This window comes from Pezoporus flaviventris, unplaced genomic scaffold, assembly GCF_033815535.1.
Source record: "Pezoporus flaviventris isolate CSIRO_AGI_PZ_B2104156 unplaced genomic scaffold, CSIRO_AGI_Pfla_v1 ptg000005l, whole genome shotgun sequence".
Taxonomy (NCBI): Eukaryota; Metazoa; Chordata; class Aves; order Psittaciformes; family Psittacidae; genus Pezoporus; species Pezoporus flaviventris.
In genome coordinates, this window is record NW_026892553.1 from 18,494,343 (window position 1) to 18,512,260 (window position 17,918).

Genomic DNA, 17,918 nt, shown 5'->3' on the forward strand with positions numbered 1-17,918 from the left:
GGTGCAAAGGCAGGCGTTATCGCTTCCAGCAAGTCCTTTTGGCCCTGGTGCAGCTAATTCTGGTACAGCAAAAAGCTTCCTGCAAACCTGGCACTGCTGCTGGTCCCATAATGGGAACAACTGCTCCCAACATAACAGGAGCTGACTGGGGACAGGGCTGTGTCCCATCAGCAGCATGGGGTGAACAACAGCCCCAAAGATTGTTGTGTGTGGCTGTGATACGGTGCAGGAACCTCATCAATCATTAACCACCAGCGGCTCCCTGCCCATGGTGTGGCTCTGGGCAGCTCCTCACCCAGTGCAGTGTGTGAGGCTGCGGTGAGGGGCTGTGCTTGGGCTTGCTCCCTGGGTCACCAAGGAGCTGTGGGATACCTCGAAGCATCTCAGCATCCTTGGCACGTGGCTGAGGCTCTGATGGTCAAGGTAGTGCTGCTGGCGCTGGGTGGTTTAGCACAGACCCAGGTGAGCTGGTGGGATCCTTGTTTGGTCCCCAGTGTGGCTTTGGAAGGTCTCGGGTCATAGAATCATGGAGTCATGGAGCGGTTTGGGTTGGAAGGGACCTTAAAGCCCTGTCCAACCTGGATTTGAACACTGCCAGCTCATGTTGAGCTTTTTATTCCCTGCCCCATTGTCTGAGGGTCCCCACCACCTCCCTGCTCCCAGCCAGGTGCCTGCTTGGGCTGGTTGGTGTTCCTCTTGCAGGCAGCACAGGACCTATTGATGCTCAGGGTGTGCGTCATTAGCATGAAGGACCAGCAGTGAGCAGTGATGTCTCACAGCCTGGCACAGAGGGTGGGCAATGGAGCCGTGCACGCCATGTGGGGCCACAGAGAAGCATCCACACAGGGATTAGGCAGCAAGAAGCCAGGGGCACTATTGGATAGAGCAGGCATTAACTCATCTGACAATCCCATGGCTGCCAGGCCACGTCCCTGCCACTTAAGCCACTGATGGAGACACAAAGCAGCCAGGTGGGTAATGCAGTGCTGTGCCATGCTGTGCCATGCCACCCAATGTGGTGGGCAGCCCCATGGCACTCCATGTCCCAGTGGCCACCGGCCTGGGACGACCCACTGGGATTAGGGAAGCTGCGAAGAGTAAACCATTTAAATCCAGATTAGGTTTAAGCAGATGCTGAGCAAAGGGGATGTGAGAGGCCAGCACAGCAGGGACGAGAAGGTAAGAGGCTGCTTGGATGCAAGAAGGGGCTGATGGGGGTCCAGACCCATGGGGCATCGCCAGTGGGGCTGGGAATGGGGTGAGGTGCTCCCTGACATGTGGAGAACAGAAGAGGATGAAGCATGGGGACACAGCAGGCTCCTCACTTCATAGGTGCTGAAGAGAAGCCAGCCCTCCCCACGGAGCATGTTCCACCTCTTCTCCCACTGCTGGTCGTGGCTGCAGGCCATACAGGAGCCCATCAGGTAGGTCCCTGTGTGCTCTCCTTGGGGATTCCCGGAGGGATTTATCCATGAGTTTATCAGTGAGGGCACTGATGCAGGAGCACTGCAGAGCTGTGCTCATTGCGGGGACTGACCCCAGCTGCGGAGCAAGGCACACGTGTGTCCTCACAGGCAGGAGCTGGGCAGGCAGGGGTGGGAGCACTGCCAGTGGGATTCCCCCTGTGCGGTGTCAGCGGCTTCCTGGAAAAGCCAGGGAGGATGTGGATTCCTGAAGGGAAACCCGGAGAGGGGCTTTGGACAAGGGACAGGCCAAGGGGAATGGCTTTAACCTGCCAGAGGGGAGACTGAGATGAGCTCTTAGGCAGAAGCTCTTCCCTGTGAGGGTGCTGAGGCGCTGGCACAGGGTGCCCAGAGAAGCTGTGGCTGCCCCATCCCTGGCAGTGCTCAAGGGCAGGTTGGACACAGGGGCTTGGAGCAAGCTGCTCTAGTGGAAGGGGTCCCTGCCAGTGGCAGGGGTTGGAGCTGGAGGAGCTTTGAGGTCCTTTCCAACCCAAAGCAGGCTGGGATTTGCATGTGTTGGGAGACCCGGGTTAATTCCCTGGGGATGGCGCTGCCCCAGCCTGGGCAGACCCTGCAGCAGTGAGAGGGTTTATGGCCTTGTCCTGCCAACCAGGACACGTTGCTGTAATGCCAGCAGCAGGGCTGGCACACCCACAGTGTGTTTAAGGAAGCAAACAACACTGGGAATCGCTGCTGAGGCTTCTCAACACCAGGGGAAATGTTCTGTGCATCGCTGCAGACCAAACAGGGTGGTTTAGCAGCAGGAAAAACCTCCTGAGCCCAGGCAGATGCTCATAAAATGTCCTTGCTACCTCTCCCTGGCTGCGTGAACCCCCAGCCCTCTGACAAGGAGGGGCACAAAGAGCAATCATTAACTGTTTGCGTGTAAGGAGCAATCATTTTGGCTTGTGTATATCATTGCTTAATCCTCTGTGATATGAAAAGGAATCCTTGCTGTACATAGCACGTTGAAGGCTCCCCATTGTGGCTGTCCCGTTGTGCTGGGAGGGGTTCCAGCAGCCTGTGCCTGCCCTCATCCTCAGCTCATCCGTAGCCTGTGTCACCATCCTGCCTCTGTCCTGGGGTAGGATTTAATCATAGAAGCCCTGGAGCCAGCAGTGGTCAGTGGTCCCCAAGGGAGCACAGCCTTTCTCTGGGATGCGCACATCCCGTTGTCACTCCACAGGAAGGTCACACTCCTTGTGTTGGGGCTGGACAACGCTGGGAAAACCTCCGTCATCATGGACCTAGACAGAGGTAAGGAGCTGCACTGCCCCAGAGCCAGCCTTGGCTGGAGGCAGCAGCTTTATGGTCCTTTGCAACCAAGAGCTTGAGCCTTGAAGGACCAAGCCCCATCTGCTGCCGGCAGTGGGATCGGGAGCAGGAGGCACACAGCACAGGGATGCTGCGGGCTCACTGCACCGGCTCTCTGCCCTCTCCTGCTCACAGCGCTGCCCAGCGAGGTGCTGCCCACGGCACAGCCCGGCCAGACCCGCCTGAGGGTGGAGCGCTTCGAGGTGACCCTGCTGGACCTGCCCGGGGCCCCGCGCTCCCGCAGCGCCTGGCGCAGTCACTACAGCGCAGCCCATGGGCTCCTCTTCGTGCTGGACTCCAGCGACCTGGCACGGATGGAGGAGGCTCGCAGGGTCCTGAGCCGCGTCCTGAGCCACCCTGATGTCTCCGGGAAGCCCCTCTTATTGTAAGGCTGGGTCCCAGAGATGTGACCTGCAGGGTTCGTGGTGAAGGAGGGAGCGGGGACTCGTTGCTGGGATTGTGGGGTGTGCGACTTGGATGCTGAAGGGATGTGGTACCTAAGGGGCTGTTGAGAGGATGCTGGGACAAGGGGACCCCAGTGATGCTCTAGGGGTATCCCTGGGGATGGGGTTTCAGTGCCTGGTAAAGGCTTGGGCAACACTTCACCTAATCATAGCCAAACGGGGAGAAAGCATCCAGCCTTCCCTGCGGCCAGACGCCCAGAGGCCGCGGTGATGGTCACGCTTCTCTCTCCCCATGTCCTAGGCTGGCCAACAAGCAAGACACAGCGTCTGCCCTGCTGCCCTGCGAGCTGATCGAGCGCCTGTCCCTGGAGCGGCTGGTCAACGAGAACCGCTCTCCCTGCCGCATCGTGAGTGCGGGGCTGCCCCGCTCCCGGTGCCCGCTCCGCGGTGCCCGTCGGGGTTAACCGTGCCCCTCCACCGCAGGAGCCCTGTGCCGCCAAGCGGGGCCCCTCCTCCGGCCCGCCCCGCACCACGCTGCAGGGGCTGCGCTGGCTCCTCCGCACCATCCCCGCCGCCCCAGCCCCACCGCCCGCCGCCGCTCCGTTGCCCGACCCCGGCCCCAGGGCAGCTCGCAGCCGCCAGCCCGCCCGCAGGTTGGTACGGGGGTCCTGGGGTGCCCGTCCCTGTTTCCCGTTGTCCCCATCCCCATCCTTCTCTGTGTTCTCGCCCCAGCAGGGACCCACCGCTCCCCGCGGAGGATGCCCGAGAGGGCACGGGGATAACGGGAGAGTACCGGCCGCCGCGGCCCGTGCCTCGCCTCCTGCCCCTGGTGAGAGCCCCCCCTCGGATGAGATGGGGTGGGATGGGATGGGATGGGATGGGGTGGGATGGGATGGAAGGGGAGTTCCGACGCCTTCCCTCACCCCCCCTTATCCTGCCCAGGAGGACAGCGCTAAGGGCGCCGGGAGGAAGAAGAGGAAGGTGAAGGTGAGGAAGAAGGGCCTGGGGCAGCCAAGCCCAGCCGAGGAGCCGGAGGGACCAGGAGGAGGGGGTGACAGCCGAGCGGGGGCTGCCGGGGGGCTGCTGCCCCCCAACAGGGTTGGGCAGGAGGAGCTGGTTCCCACTGTGATGGCCACCCCGCACCCAGGTGAGAGGGGCTGCGGTGCTGCACTGCACATAGGGACCCCAGAGCCACCCCACAGGGTGTTCTGGGGACAACACCGCAGTGTGCTGCGCCACCGGTCCCTGCCACCTCCATCAGCTTTGGTTGCAGATCAGCTGAGCACAGAGCAGGGTCGCAAAGATCCAGCTGGGAAGAAGAGAGACATCCCAGAGCATCTCTGCAGGGGCTGATGTGTGGAGGTGATGGAGGACTGCACCAGCAGCAGTCCTCTCAGCTGATTTGGTGACAATCGCATCCCTGCTCTGGTGTAGCTCCTGACATTGTGCATTTCTTCATCCAGTGCAGGCCATGAAGAAGAAAAAGAAGAAGAAAATCAAGAATAAAATCAAGTCGCAGGATCCTGCCGTGGAGCAGCAGCATGAGGAGGTCTCAAGCACCTTCGGTTCGTATTTCCCAGGGCAGATGTTGCTGAAAAGCACTTGGGGTCTGTCCTGGTAGCAAAGGGGCATAAGGTGTGCAGGAGCCCTTGGCCATGGGGTGCTTGGTGTGGGGACAGCACAAGCAAGTGCTGCTGCAGGGCGGGGGGGGCTGTTGGGGAGGCAGATGAGCCACCTCTGGGATGTGGGGAGGCCACACGAGTGCCCTGTGCTGGAGCCTGAGTGTCCTTGCTCAGCACAGGCTGCCTGCTGGGCCCGGAAGCTGCCCCTGTGCTCAGCCCTGACCACTTCCCTCCTGCAGATCTGTACCACCGGGCGATGCTGGCTCTGAAGATGAGGCAGGAGCAGAGGAAGCAGCCGTCTGCCATTGCCCCCTGAGCGGGGACAGCACATCCCAAGGGACGTGTGGCTCCAAGGAACCCCACACTGCAGTGGGACTCACGCTCAGGCAGGGCTTGTGGGGTGCTTGGCCAGGGCTGACAGTCCTGGGGCATGAACAACATCATTGTCCTCTGCATGGCTGGAAAACCAGGGATCGCAGGAGCGAGCCAAAGCCCCTTTGTAAGATGTCTCTCTGGCAGCAGGGCTGCAGTCCTGAATGAAAGGGGAACAGCGGCTACTTCCCAACCCTGTGTTAGTATTCTGTGGAAGGCTCGATCTGAACCCAGCTCAGTCTGTGGGAAAGAGGAAGATCGGAGCAGGCATCCCAGGGGAAAAGCCTGTTTTGAGCTGACCTGTGCCCAGGCAAAGCTGTCTGTGCAGGTCAGGGGTTCGCTCAGCCCCTCATTCAGTCCCTGGTTGCAGCTGGACAAGTCTCCTTTCCTGCTGGTGAAGGTGGTCATGGAGGGTCTGCAGAAGAGCTTCATCCACCCCCACTGGCATCACTGACAGTGGGCACCTTGCAGCCCTGCTGGTGTGTGCTCTGAGACAGGACCACGAGCAGCATCTGCATCCCAACACATCCGTGTCCAGCGAAGTGATGCTATTGCAGGGACTGCGCTGTATCCAGAGGGCTCTGGGTTGGTCCATGTGCTGGGAAACAATCCCTCAGCCCAGGAAACACTGGACATGAAGTCACTGGTGCAGCAGTTTTCCTTTCCCAGCTTGACCCGTGCTCAGCAGCACAACCTGAATCAGCTCTGCTCCCGTGGTTACTGATTAACAGGCACTGCCTTTGTGGTCCGGGGGAAGAACAGTCACCAAAGCCCTTCCCTGGGCAGGGCTGAGAAGGGAAAAGAAGAGAAACTGCGGCTGCTCTACCTTGCCAGCCTGCTGTGAAGTCTGCCTCACTCAGATTCAACTGCCAGTGACACAGCTGCCAGTGACCATGAAGGTCATGAAGGTCCCTTCCAACCCTAACTCATGGTTCTATGACATGGGGATTAATAGACAGCAAATAGGAATAGCACAGATTAATACTGGCCTACAAATACAACACTTTTAGTAACCCATTGTCTCTGTGTCGTGGAGATCCCTGCGGCGCTGGTGCTGTGAGTGATGTGGGAGGGCGAAGCAGGGACCTGTGCCTGTGGTAGAGCCCCTTCTCCTATGGTCGGGGCTATGTGTGCCCCCCATGGGGACCCACAGGCTGCCAATCAGGCTCCTTCCAATGGGTCACTTCCATGGGGTGCTCCCTGTGCCTCCTGGTGGTTTGGATCCTTGGTATGGGCACCAAAGCTGGAGAAGACACCAGTGAGACCAGTGCAAAGGCAGAACTGGCCTGGCTGGTGCTGCGGGGCAGCTGAATGAAACTTGCCCTGGGAGTGAGCTCTGAGAAACCGGTTCTGTTCATCTCACACACTTTCCCCTGATCCCCAGTGAGGGATGCAGACAGGCGGTTCTAATGTATTCCAAATGCAACCCCCTTTATCCTCCTGTTTCCATGGCTGTAGAGCCGCTAATCCCTACAACAGCCAGGAGACAATCCTGGTCTGCACCTACCAAGAATTTTTATCTTCTATAGAAGGTGAGCAGTAACTACTCTGTGTTAAAAATGGCCTTTCCCAAAGCCAGAAACATCTCAGAAATGAGATCTCCTCTCGGGACCTATGTGATCAAAGATAAACTGAAAGTGTCAATTAAGGGCCATAGGCAATGGGCTGGGCTGCTCCTGCCATGTGTGAAGAGCAGTGATTGGAGCAGGAGGTGCACGCTGGGGTGGGCAGGGCTCCTTTTGCCATTGTTCTCTTCCTGCTATCCATCTTACGGCCTTACAGCTCAGTAACCAGCAAGGGAAGGAGGTGTGCTTGGTCCTGCTGCCAGTGGGGTGAGGTGCAGCTCTGCCCAGGCCGGTCCCAGCATGTCCCATCTGCTGGCGGGTGCACCCAGCAGCAGTGCTTGTCTTGGGAACACGTCCCATGGGGGACTGGCACCTTCCCACAGATCCTGGGTTTGTTGGGAAGCGCTGAGCCTCCAAGTGCCAAGAAAAATGAAGTGATGCAGCAGCAACCAGCTCAGGGAGATCCATCCTCTGTCTGTCGATGCAGGAAGTCAGTGGTACCAATAGCATCTTATGCAAGGAGCAGCTTTGCATTAATCCATTTCATACTACCTGGCACATCCTTCTGTGCAGGTTTCCTAAGGGGCTGGCTCAGGTGGGTTGGGCCAGGCAAAAGCTGGTTCCTGCTTCCACAGGTGTTTATCCTGGGCTGTGGATGTGTTTATAGCAACCTGGTGACACAGGAGTGTGTTTTACATGTCTGGATCCCGCTTCCCCTCGATGGTGCTCATTCAGGGTACCATTTGTCATGGCCACCAGCAGCTCTCTCCATGGCACGTGTCCTTCTAAGCCTGAAGGATGGAGGGAAACAGGGAGGCTGCGCTTGTCTGAGCTTTGCAAGTTGCTGATGGAGCTGTGTGGTGATGGGAGGAGGTGAGGAGCTGTTACAGGGAGTGCCTGTGGGCACACACCTACGTCTGGTCCCACCTCCTCACATCAGCACTGCTTTGCACAAGCGGGTTTTTGCCTGATGCCTGTTGTCACCATTGAAATTGAACTGTGTGGGATGAAGTCTGAAGGAGAGGAGGAGGAGTGCGGCTCCGTTGAGAAGAGGGGTGGGGAGAACAGGGCTTGGGCAGTGATAAATGCACTGCCCAGCCCTCCTGTGTACAGGGCATCAGGAAGAGATGGGGGAGAGCAGGGCAGATGGGACCATGTGGCCCTGGCCCTGTTGTGCTGCCTCCCAGATCTTTACCCTGCTGGGCTTAACCAGCACTTACGCTTCATTGTCACCCTTCCTTGCTCCTCTGTACCCCCAGGAGAGGATGAGGAAGGTGATGTTGACTCTGAAATCCCCACTGAGAGTTCTTGACGTGTCCCACAGATGCGGCCAGGGCAGGACATCCCCCATGGCAAGCTGCGTGAGGATACACAAGCATCTCCTTCTATACCACCGCTGTTGTATGGTATTCATAAAAAACCAAATCATGTATATTTTTCCCCCCTATATGAGCCTTGCTGGGGCAGTGTGAGCCACCATGGGTCTCACCATCATTTCCAGCTTTCCAGAGATGCTTTGGGAATCGGGCTTCCTGGCATCTGCAGTGAGGATACGCCACGCTCCAAGGGACAGGACAGGGGAGGTGAGACCAGGTTTGGGATGCTCCATGTGTCAGGGCTTTTTGTCCACTCCTTCATTAACTCTAAAGTGCAGGAGAGGGAGCCAGAGACTGGGATTTGAACATTGCCCAGAGAAGCTGTGGCTGCCCCATCCCTGGCAGTGCTCAAGGCCAGGCTGGACACAGGGGCTTGGAGCAAGTTGCTCTAGTGGAAGGGGTCCCTGCCCGTGGCAGGGGTTGGAGCTGGAGGAGCTTTGAAGTCCCTTCCAACCCAAACCACTCTGGGATTTAGTGCTGTAAAGGCAATTGAATGCAAACAACACTTGCTAAAGGGTGTGTTGTGAGGCAAATGCAATGGGCCACATCCTGCAGGGTGCCTGCAGGTGCTCCTCATTCCCTCCCTACAATTGCCATCACAAGTTGTAGGGCATATATATAGAGCTAGGGCAAGCCTAGGGCTCTCTCAAGGTGGTGAAGGTCTTTCCCATGCAGCTCTCTTCTCTCTGTTCTGCCTGAAAGGTAAAATGCTAATGAACTTATAGCAGTAGTAATGAGCTGCTCTTGCCCTACAGCAGTAGTAGCTGGTGGGACTGAGCAGCCTTTGCTCCCTGGCTTTGCCATCCCCTTTGATAGGGCTGGATGTATCACAAGCATGCTGACCAGGCAGTGCTGAGGTTTGGAGGCCTTTCTCAGGTTGCACTGTTGCTGAAAGCTGATTGTGGTATGTATGTACTTAAATAGATATATATGAACAAGGATAGTGGGTTTTAAACCTCAGAATGAGTGGCTGGGTTGGTGAAAGCCTGCGGTGGGTGGGGTTTGCAGCTTGAGAAGTTGGTTGTTATATACATAGAGGATGTTCAGGTTGGATATAAGGAAGAAACTGCTCCCTGTGAGAGTGCTGAGGTGCTGGCACAGGGTGCCCAGAGAAGCTGTGGCTGCCCCATCCCTGGCAGTGTTCAAGGGCAGGTTGGACACAGGGGCTTGGAGCAAGCTGCTCCAGTGGAAGGTGTCCCTGCCCGTGGCAGGGGTTGGAGCTGGAGGATTTTTGAGGTCACTTCCAACCCAAACCAGGCTGTGGTCCTGTGGTTCTATGTACACTCTCCCATGGCTGCAGCTCCTGCCCTTTGTCTCAGGTGGGCTGGGAGCCAGCAGGCTCCTGTGGCAGTTTCCCAGCTGAGTCAGAAGGAAGAAGCATTGGGAAACACTCGTGTTTCTTCTGGGTAAGCGCTCCAGGACAGGGCTGATCTCCATGGCAGCAGTCACAGCATGGGCTGAAAGGTGCTGGTATGTGATGTCGGGGCAGCTTGCCCTCTTCCAGCTCTCACTGAACGGTGAATGGCCGTGAACAGGGGTTCTGCTGGGTATTTGTCAGCTGTAGATCCTCTGTTGTATCCCATTAAAGATGAGAGCTGGGGTGTTTGCTGTCATGTATCCTGCCAAGCTCTTGGGGAAAAGCAAGGCAATCAGGTGAGAGTAACTCCTTAAGCTGCTCTTAATTCTTATGGAAGAAGCTATGAGGACTTTGCAGGGACAGAGATGGTAGCGAGGACTGGGAATGAAGGAAACATGAAAACTCTCCCTTGCTAGGTTAAATGAGCCTTGTTGGAGATGTTTTTGCTGGCAGGAGGAGGAAGGATGGAATCAAATCTGTTTAATGGGCACCCTTGTCTCAGGGCGCAAGGGAATGTACTGGGGTCTGAGCTATATGGGTTTGTCACAACACGGACCAAATATATTTGGTGTTCCCCCCTTATGAAAAGCTTGGTTTTAAAAGGGGAGATTTTCAACTAAAACTGATGGTGTTTCCTAAGTTACCACTCCAAGTCACTGTGTATTTGAATAGGCTTTAAGGGGAAAGCACCTCTTGAGAAAGACTTGGTGTATTAATTGGCTTTTGCTCCAGAGCATCACTGGATATGGGATCAAGAGCCCCACTTGTTTTCATTTTAAAGTCCTCTGCAGTGCTCAGAGCTCAGGTCTTGTCTGTAGGAGAACTTTCACCTCATTAAACTGCATTTGTGTTTCAGTGCAGCTGGGTTTAGCAAGACCCTAGCCCCAGCCCCTGACCTGGTGGTGTGAATCTGTTTCTGGACCCTGCATTAGGCTTTACAACTCCTCTTCTAAGCTTAGCACAGCTGTAGAAAGATGATGGGGGTGATTTTGTAGGTGTTTGAGGTACAATTGGTGCACAGGCCTGCAGAGACCAGCATCTGAGCTCTGTGCCCTATTCCAGCAATCCAGCTGCTGATGGAGTGATAAACTCATTTCAGGTGGACTTGGGGTGGAGGAAAGCATGTGCAAATCCCCTTGTTCCATGGACACTGCAGCAAGGATGCTGCTGCTGAGTCTACTCCATAGTGCTCAGTGCAGGCTCTGAATTTGCCTTTTTCCAGGAAAGCTGAGGAAAGCTCAGAAGCATTCCCTGGGAGGCCCCTGCTGCAGGCTGTGACTTCCCAGGGGAGGCTGTAAGCCCAAAGCAGATGGTTTTGACACAGGCTGGACAGAAGGGCTTTGGAAACTGGCACTGTGATGCTCTCAGTGCTTGTCAGGCCCAACTGATCCAGGGGAATGGGATGCATGGGGCCCAAGGGAAGCACTGAGGAATGCCTCATGTGAACCCCTCTGCAGACAGTTACTGGCTTCCTTCCCTCGTGTATGTGTTGCAAGGATGATGTAATTCCTTCTTGTAACACCCTCAATGGTATGCTGGATACTCATTTGCCATTCCCGGTCCTGGATGAGACCTGCTTTACCAGACAGAGAAGCACAAGGGGAGGATGAAGCCTACAGCATGTCCTGGTGAGGGGCAGTGGGAAATACCCATGGATGTCAGCAGCTAAAGGCTGTGTGTAGAGCCCCAGCAGATACAGTGTTTGGGTGGCTTTGGCCTCTTTGAGAAAGCCAGAGCCCCCGGTCCCGTGCCCATCAGTCAGCCCTGTGTGGACAGGATAAGCAGAGACCACACTGCAGGGTTGAAGGTGGATTTGAAGGTCTCTGTGTGAACAGACCAGGATCCTGCCTTGGGATCTGCTGGCAAAAATGCTCTCCATGTGAAGCAACCGTTGTCACCAGATCCGTGAAGGATCTGCCCTCTTCAGAAGGAGGGTTGGGATAATGGTGTTGTCAGCTCCTCCTGCATGGCAGGGAAAGGCTCCCATGGACTGGAATAGAGCCCTGCCAGTGTCTGCACAGTGCAGTCACTAGGGCAGCCCTGAGCATGGACTCAGACTTTCCCAGATGAAAATGGCCTAGGGATGGTTCTCAGAGGGACAGGAATCGCTTCCAAAGTGGGTAGCTGTGATGGTGGTCAGAGAGTGCCTTTTCCATGATCTTGCTCCCCAGTGCCAGAGTAAGCTCCACAAGCTGCCCGCATCAGCTGTCAATCCAAACAATTGGATTAACGAGGTCTACTTCAAGATATCACCACATTAAAGGTAAACCTGCAGTAGTCATCAGGAGGTGGGATGGATCATGAAGCAATGCGTCTCCATGGACTTCATACACCTCCGAGTGCCCTGAAAATCCATACCCCGGTTCTAGGGCACAGCAAGCTGCTGGCCTGCTCTACAGACAGCTCTCATCCTCCAACCAGCCACACGATGGCAGAAGAAGCAAAGAGCATCCCCAAAAGAAGGGGTTTAGCTAAAACAAAGCAGCGAGGCTGTATACGTGCGTCCTAAGATTAGCGGGGGATGCTGGCTCTGGCCTCTTGTGAATCTACCTACCAAGCACTGAGGTCCAAAAGCTTCCGTTGCTGTCAGTATTAAAAACAAAGGTTTCAGGACTTAAACTGTCCTGTGAAAGGTTGTAATGGACTCTCCCAAGTAGTGAGCAGCTCATAGCAATCCCTTAGGTCACTCTGAGTTAATGCCCTGGTTGGCAGGCTATCAAGGAAAGCTTGGCTGATGGACCAGATAACTAGTTTCTGATGCTAATTGAAGTGATGTGTCTCAAGTGAGCTGTATTGTGCAGAATTCCCCTTGGGATCTGCCCCTTGTGGTTCCATTGCCATGGGCAGGGCATGTGCGGATGCAGGAGGCCCCTTTGGTACCCCTGTGTGTTATCTGCATGGGGACCAGCTGTCTGTGGTGTTAAAAGGGGCATTAAAAGCAGATTCCCATGTAAAAGACCTGAGCGCTGAGGCAGTTGTTCCCGAATCAGCGGCTGAATCACCCAGGCTGTTCGAGGGTGTGAAAAGCCCAGTCAGGGCTCTCCTTGTTCCTCTCTGTGGGCATGGTTTCTGCTGAGATAGGGGTTTCGCTGCCCGAGGGCACTGTGTCAGCAGCTAAAGGGGAGGTGACAGTGGCCTTGGTTTCTCCAGTGAAATCCTGCCTTTGCTGTGCAGGGTAAATAGGGAGATGGACGGATTTAAGCAGTCTGGTTCATGGAAGGAGCCTGGTTCTTGCTCTGGATGAGCAGGGGAGACCTGCTTCATCTGCAAGCTCCTTGGAAAAGAGGCAGGGATATGCTCTTTAATACCTTGGTCACAGACATTGTTGGCAATGCATTAAAGATGATGAATAACCTGTTTAATGCTTAATTCTGTATCACAATGTTGCATTTTAGTTCTAATTCCAGCAAACCTCTCTAAAAATAAGGACATCAGCATTCCAAACTAAACTGGATAGGGGCTGCAGCTTGCAAGCGTGAGAGATGAGGAGTAACTGCATCTCTAGGAACACACTGAAGGGCAAAATATACTTATTTTTCTTCTATAGGCCAGGTAAGCCAGGCTGCCTTGGCAACAATGGGTGCCTGGCCACAAAGGCTGGTGGATCACCATACATCACTGCTCTGTTCAACACGCAAGCAGGGAACACATGGGAGAACAACAGCTCCCTCTTCTAGCCAACAGAAACAGGCTTGATATCCATCAGAAAAGTAACAAAAGAGCAGCGCCAAAGGTCTAAGTTTAGTTCTCTGCTGCTGTTTTGTGGGGAGGGAAGCCTGGAACTGAGCTGGTCGGGCATTATGTGAAGGTGTTGAACAATCCCCATTCATTATGTAGGATGTGTTTAAAAGTGCTGAGCATTGTTTCCTGGTTTCCTCTGTTGTGGTTAGGCTTTTGTGTGGCAAGGTAAGGAGCAGTGCAGCTGCACAAGGAGGAGCGGAAGGGTTGCACTGACACACAGGTGGTGCTTCATAGAGCAGACATGGTGGTTTGAGCCTTGGTCATGGAATCGGGGAACGGTTTGGGTTGGAAAGGAGCATAAAACTCATCCAGTTCCAGCCAAAACACCTTCCATAGAGCAGCTTGCCACAAGCCCCTGTGTCCAGCCTGGCCTTGAACACTGCCAGGGATGGGGCAGCTACAGCTTCCCTGGGCACCCTGTGCCAGCACCTCAGCACCCTCATAGCAAATCACTGCGGTGCTATTCTTGCTTTTAAAATGCCAAGTGAGAATCTCTGTGTTTTCCAGGTCTCTGGAAGCCCATAGCTGTCCTCTAGGCCCGGTTGTGGTGCAACGAGGTGAGTTTTGCTCGGTGTCTGGGGAGAAGCCTGCTTTCAAACTGGAGCGATGCTGGCTGCTGAAATGGAGGTGGCTCCTGGGTGTTGGGACTGAGCAGCCCTCTGTTTCCTACAGATCTCTGGGGCTGTTAGCAAGGGACAGCACCAGGAAAACTCTCTACCCTGTGCTGTTACTGAGGATATTGCTCCAGAAAAGGCTGTTTTACCATCAGGCAATAGCAATGTCAAAAACATAATAGGATTTGTTAGGTTACATCTTGTCTTTCTCAATTCTGGTGGTTTATGTGGAAACACTCCCCTGCTCTGTACCCTCTGCACTGGGGAGATGCTCCCTTGAGGAAGCATTTCAGCTAAGTGCTGTTCCCGCTAGTGTTATCTCAACCGGGAGGGAAGAGGGATGTGGGTTTGGCTTGTGTGTAGCCAAAAGAATGGGAACGCTGGGAAGAACTGGTCAGCTTCTGTGCCCGGGCATTGCAAAGCTGCAACAGGAGTGAGCCCGGACTTGCTCTTCGGCTGCTTTACCCACCCAACGCTGTCCCTTCGGGATGCACTCGCGGGGATGCGCATGGAGCCTCCCGGGAGCAGTTTGCCGCGGGAAGAAGGAAACACCTTCCCTGGTCAGTCTTGGCTCGGGGGCAGCGCTCCGAGGTGCTTGTGATGCTCGAGCATCGCGGCAGTGACTGCGCTTCTGTGCCAGGGCGTTATCCCGTTAAGGACCAGCGCTTCGCGGGGCGGGCAGCGGGGCTGCCGCTATCTCCATCCGCAAGACGAACCCCGGGGGCTGTGCGGGCTCCCCCCGCCGGCCCCGTCCCGCACTACAGCTCCCAGCCTGCTCCGGGGCGGGCGGCGGCGGGACAAAAGCGGGGGCGCGGGGGAAGTGCCTGCAGCCGAGCGGGGCCGGGCCGGGCCGAGCTACGCCGTTCCGTGCCGGGCTTTGCCGTGCGGTGCAGCGCGGCGGGGCCCCGCCACCATGGACCGAGCGGGGATGCGGCGGTGAGGGCGGCGGGGCCGGGCGCTGCCGCGATGCTCCGCCGCAGCCTCAGCCGCCTGGTGAGTGCGGGGCCCGGGCGGGAGGAGCTCGCTGTTGCTGTTGCTGCCGTTTCCTGCTGGTATTTCCCGTTTAGCGGTGGTTTTCCCGGGGTGCGGGGTCTGGGTGCAGCGCTCCCGATGGGAGCCGCAGGGGAACCCCGCGGCAGGGCCCTGCCGCGCTGCGGCTCCAAGCGGGAACTTGCTGTTGCTGTCAGTGCCAGTTCTTTCATTTCCCACCCCAAAACGTAGAGGAGGGCACGTCCCGGTGCCTGGAAGCACGCACGCAACCCGCGGGTTTATCCTGGTGGGATGCAGGGCACTTGGAAGGGTGCTCCCCGCCGCTTTGCCACCCGGGTACCTTAGAACCCCTCCCGGTGCCACATAAGCGGCTCGGAGATTTCGCCGTGACCTCATTGCTTGGCCTGAACTCTGTAATTACTCATTTTTTCCCTCTTCCACAGCAAGTGCGCTGAACCCGGTGTTTTAACAGCTCTTTCAGGAGCTCCTCTTTATCTACTGGTGTCATTTATCGTGCGGTGCGTGGTTCCCAAAGTTCCTGGAGTTTATACACCAGGCGTGTGTGGTTAGAGCAGCAAAGGCATCCATGGAGGTTCAGGAGCCGTTCCCTGAGGCACACTGCACCTCTTGGCCCCCCATTACCTGCCAGAATAATGGGCTCTGCCTGCAAGGCCGGAACCCCCGGGAGATGCATTCCCATATCCACTTTTGGTGTGGAGCGAGCTGTTTGGGCTGGATTTCCAGCCTTTCTGCACGGGGGACTCTAATCTCAGCCTGAAGTCTGGAGGCTGCTCTGCAGCAGTTCTGAAGGGGGGAAGAAACGGTTCGTTTTCCCGTTTGCAGGCTGTGTTTCTGTTGCAGGCTCTGGGTTAGCCCTGTGGAGAGCACACCTACTGCAGCTGCTGGTTTGCAGCCCTGGGGACAAATGGCTCTAATCTCAGTTTCTGGCTTTGATGGCTTTCGGTTTACCTCTGCCTTGTGTTATGTGTTTCCTGCCCCAGGAGGTGGTTGGAGTATGGAGCATCTCCTCTGAGTGCAGCTAAAAGTGTTGCTGAGGGGTTTTGGACCTTGTTTTCCGCATACTGGCTTTGAGAGTAGCGTTTGGGCAGTTGAGCTGTGTTTGTTATCAAACTCATGCATGGGTCCCTCAGCCATGGGCAGATAGCAGCTCCCACTGTGCTGCAGTGGCTCTGCCCTGTCCCCAGCCTTGCAGGGTCTGCCAGGAGCTTTGGGTCCCTGCTCCTGATCTATGGAGGAGAGGATGACCCATGGTGTTGGTCCTGACGGGCAGCATGGGGCTTTAAGTGATGCTTCTCTTCTGGCAGTGGCATTGCCACTGCAGTTGTGGCTGCCCCATCCCTGGCAGTGTTCAGGGGCTTGGAGCAAGCTGCACTAGTGGAAGGTGTCCCTGCCCGTGGCAGGGGTTGGAGCTGGATGGGCTTTAAGGTCCTTTTAACATAACATAAACCAGTCTGGGATTGTATGATTCTGTGTTCTTAAAGGCTGCAGTTTATCTGACACTTAAGATCCCATAGGGCTACTTAGACTAACATTGTCACCTCTTCACCCTGTGGTCTCTGTCAGAGGCTCAAATACCAATGGATATTAAACCCTGTTTTCAGATGTATTTCGCAGCTTAGGGATGGTGAATGTGCCTTGCCCTGTCAACATGAGTGTTCTGTTATCCTAACCTAACTTCTTATCCTGGATAGAGTATGCAAGGGGATGTTTAAACAAGCCAGAAGGACAGAGTGGTGTATATGGGGCTGCTTTGCTGCCCAGGGGTACAGCCTGATGCTCTGTGCAGAAACAAATTGGGTTCTGAACTTCAGTTTACACTGCTGAAATCATCCCTGCTGAAAGCAGAGAGGGGTTGGGATCACTGTGGGGAGGCAGGATTGAATTGCCGCAGGTAATCCACTTTCAGGACACACTGTTCACTTGGAAATACAACTTCAATTCTTTCTTGGGAATGGATTCTGCCATCGGAGTCTTATTTATAGTCTCATGCTCCTTGTATGGCTGCTGTGGGGAGGATTGCGGAGTAGAGTAGGAAAGTGCGTTGGTGACCGGGGAGTTTGGATCCGTCACCTTGTGTAGGATTTCGGGATGAGTGATACTCACTTCCAGCCTCCCTTGGCAGCACCTGGGAGCTGCTGGTCCCTGAGTCATGCCTCAGAGACAGTGTGCTTGTTTTCCCTTAACGGCTTCTCCTGGGTTTTTCCAGAGGTAGGGCTGTGTGCATCCGTCGGGCCACGGCTACAGCGCAGCTGTGCCGGTGCTGATCCAGCTGCTGGGAGAAGTAAGTGAGAAACGCAGCAAGAGAAGTTGCTGATGCCCCCGTTGTTTTCGGTTCTTCCTCCCATTTGACTTGTATTTCAACTGTCGCCCTGATCAGTGCAGGAAGGGTGGGGAGCACCCATGGGTGCTGTTCCGCCCTCTCGGGATGCCCGGTGTTGGCTGAGCATCCCGCCTGGGTCTCTTGCCTCTGTGGTCCCTGGTATTTTCCTTCTCTTGTTTAAAACCCAGGGTAACAACAAGCACTCTATAATTGGGAGCAGAAATTGTGTGTGTTTGTGCAGGGTCTAACAGGACCATTGCTGTGTTATTCCCTTTTAATTAAATACCCTGGGGCCTGATCCTCTTTGCTGCCCTTGCCCTGGTAAATCCCTTGTGCTTAGCAAGTGCTGGGCTGGTTGTGAGCTGCTGGCTCTCGAGAACATTGCTTGATGCTGAGGGAAAGAAGATCCCTCTTAGATGGGCACGTGGTGCTTGTCCCTGGGCTGGACCTGTGTTGTGACTTGGTGCCTTTGTCTTGTTCTAATCATGTTCCTTTACTGGTCTCCTGGGGTCTCCAGTGATGGGGGTACCCCTGAGTTGGTTATGGGGCTGTGTGGGGCCCTCCAATGGGACTTGGCAGCTTCCCTGGGTCAGGACCTGTTCCTTGTTGTCCCCACTGGAGCACGTTGCAGAGGGACAGTAAGGAAAGCACAGGGGGTTGCTTGGTGCAGCCCTAAAGCCTTTGTAACCGTTACTCCTAATTTGCATGCTCAGTGATGCTTTCACTTGGAGCTTATTTTACCTAATGTGAAAACCAGTG

The 17,918-nt window shown here is 55.6% G+C and overlaps 2 protein-coding genes across 9 annotated transcripts in view; both read left to right on the plus strand.

Moving 5' to 3' along the window:
- Positions 1–1,337: 1,337 nt before the first annotated feature.
- ARL13A (ADP ribosylation factor like GTPase 13A) lies at positions 1,338–5,625 on the plus strand. 4 transcript variants are annotated; one of them, XM_061446177.1, is made up of 8 exons: positions 1,338–1,424; positions 2,650–2,720; positions 2,913–3,162; positions 3,483–3,588; positions 3,665–4,010; positions 4,124–4,543; positions 4,645–4,746; positions 5,043–5,625. In XM_061446177.1, exons 1-6 carry the CDS (start codon positions 1,366–1,368, stop codon positions 4,135–4,137), a joined length of 846 nt encoding a protein of 281 aa, XP_061302161.1. In that variant the 5' UTR covers positions 1,338–1,365; the 3' UTR covers positions 4,138–4,543; positions 4,645–4,746; positions 5,043–5,625. The 4 variants fall into 4 exon arrangements, with proteins under 4 accessions (XP_061302161.1, XP_061302162.1, XP_061302163.1 ...); XM_061446178.1 differs by having other exon boundaries at positions 4,124–4,328; XM_061446179.1 differs by having other exon boundaries at positions 4,124–4,168.
- Positions 5,626–14,643: 9,018 nt separating this feature from the next.
- ATP11C (ATPase phospholipid transporting 11C) overlaps positions 14,644–17,918 on the plus strand; it is a 59,830-nt gene continuing 56,555 nt past the window's right edge. For all 5 annotated transcript variants that reach the window (XM_061446183.1, XM_061446182.1, XM_061446180.1 and 2 more), the window contains exon 1: positions 14,644–14,821. In XM_061446183.1, the coding sequence (XP_061302167.1) occupies positions 14,795–14,821 (27 nt within the window). In that variant the 5' untranslated portion in view covers positions 14,644–14,794. The remainder of the gene's footprint in view (positions 14,822–17,918) is intronic.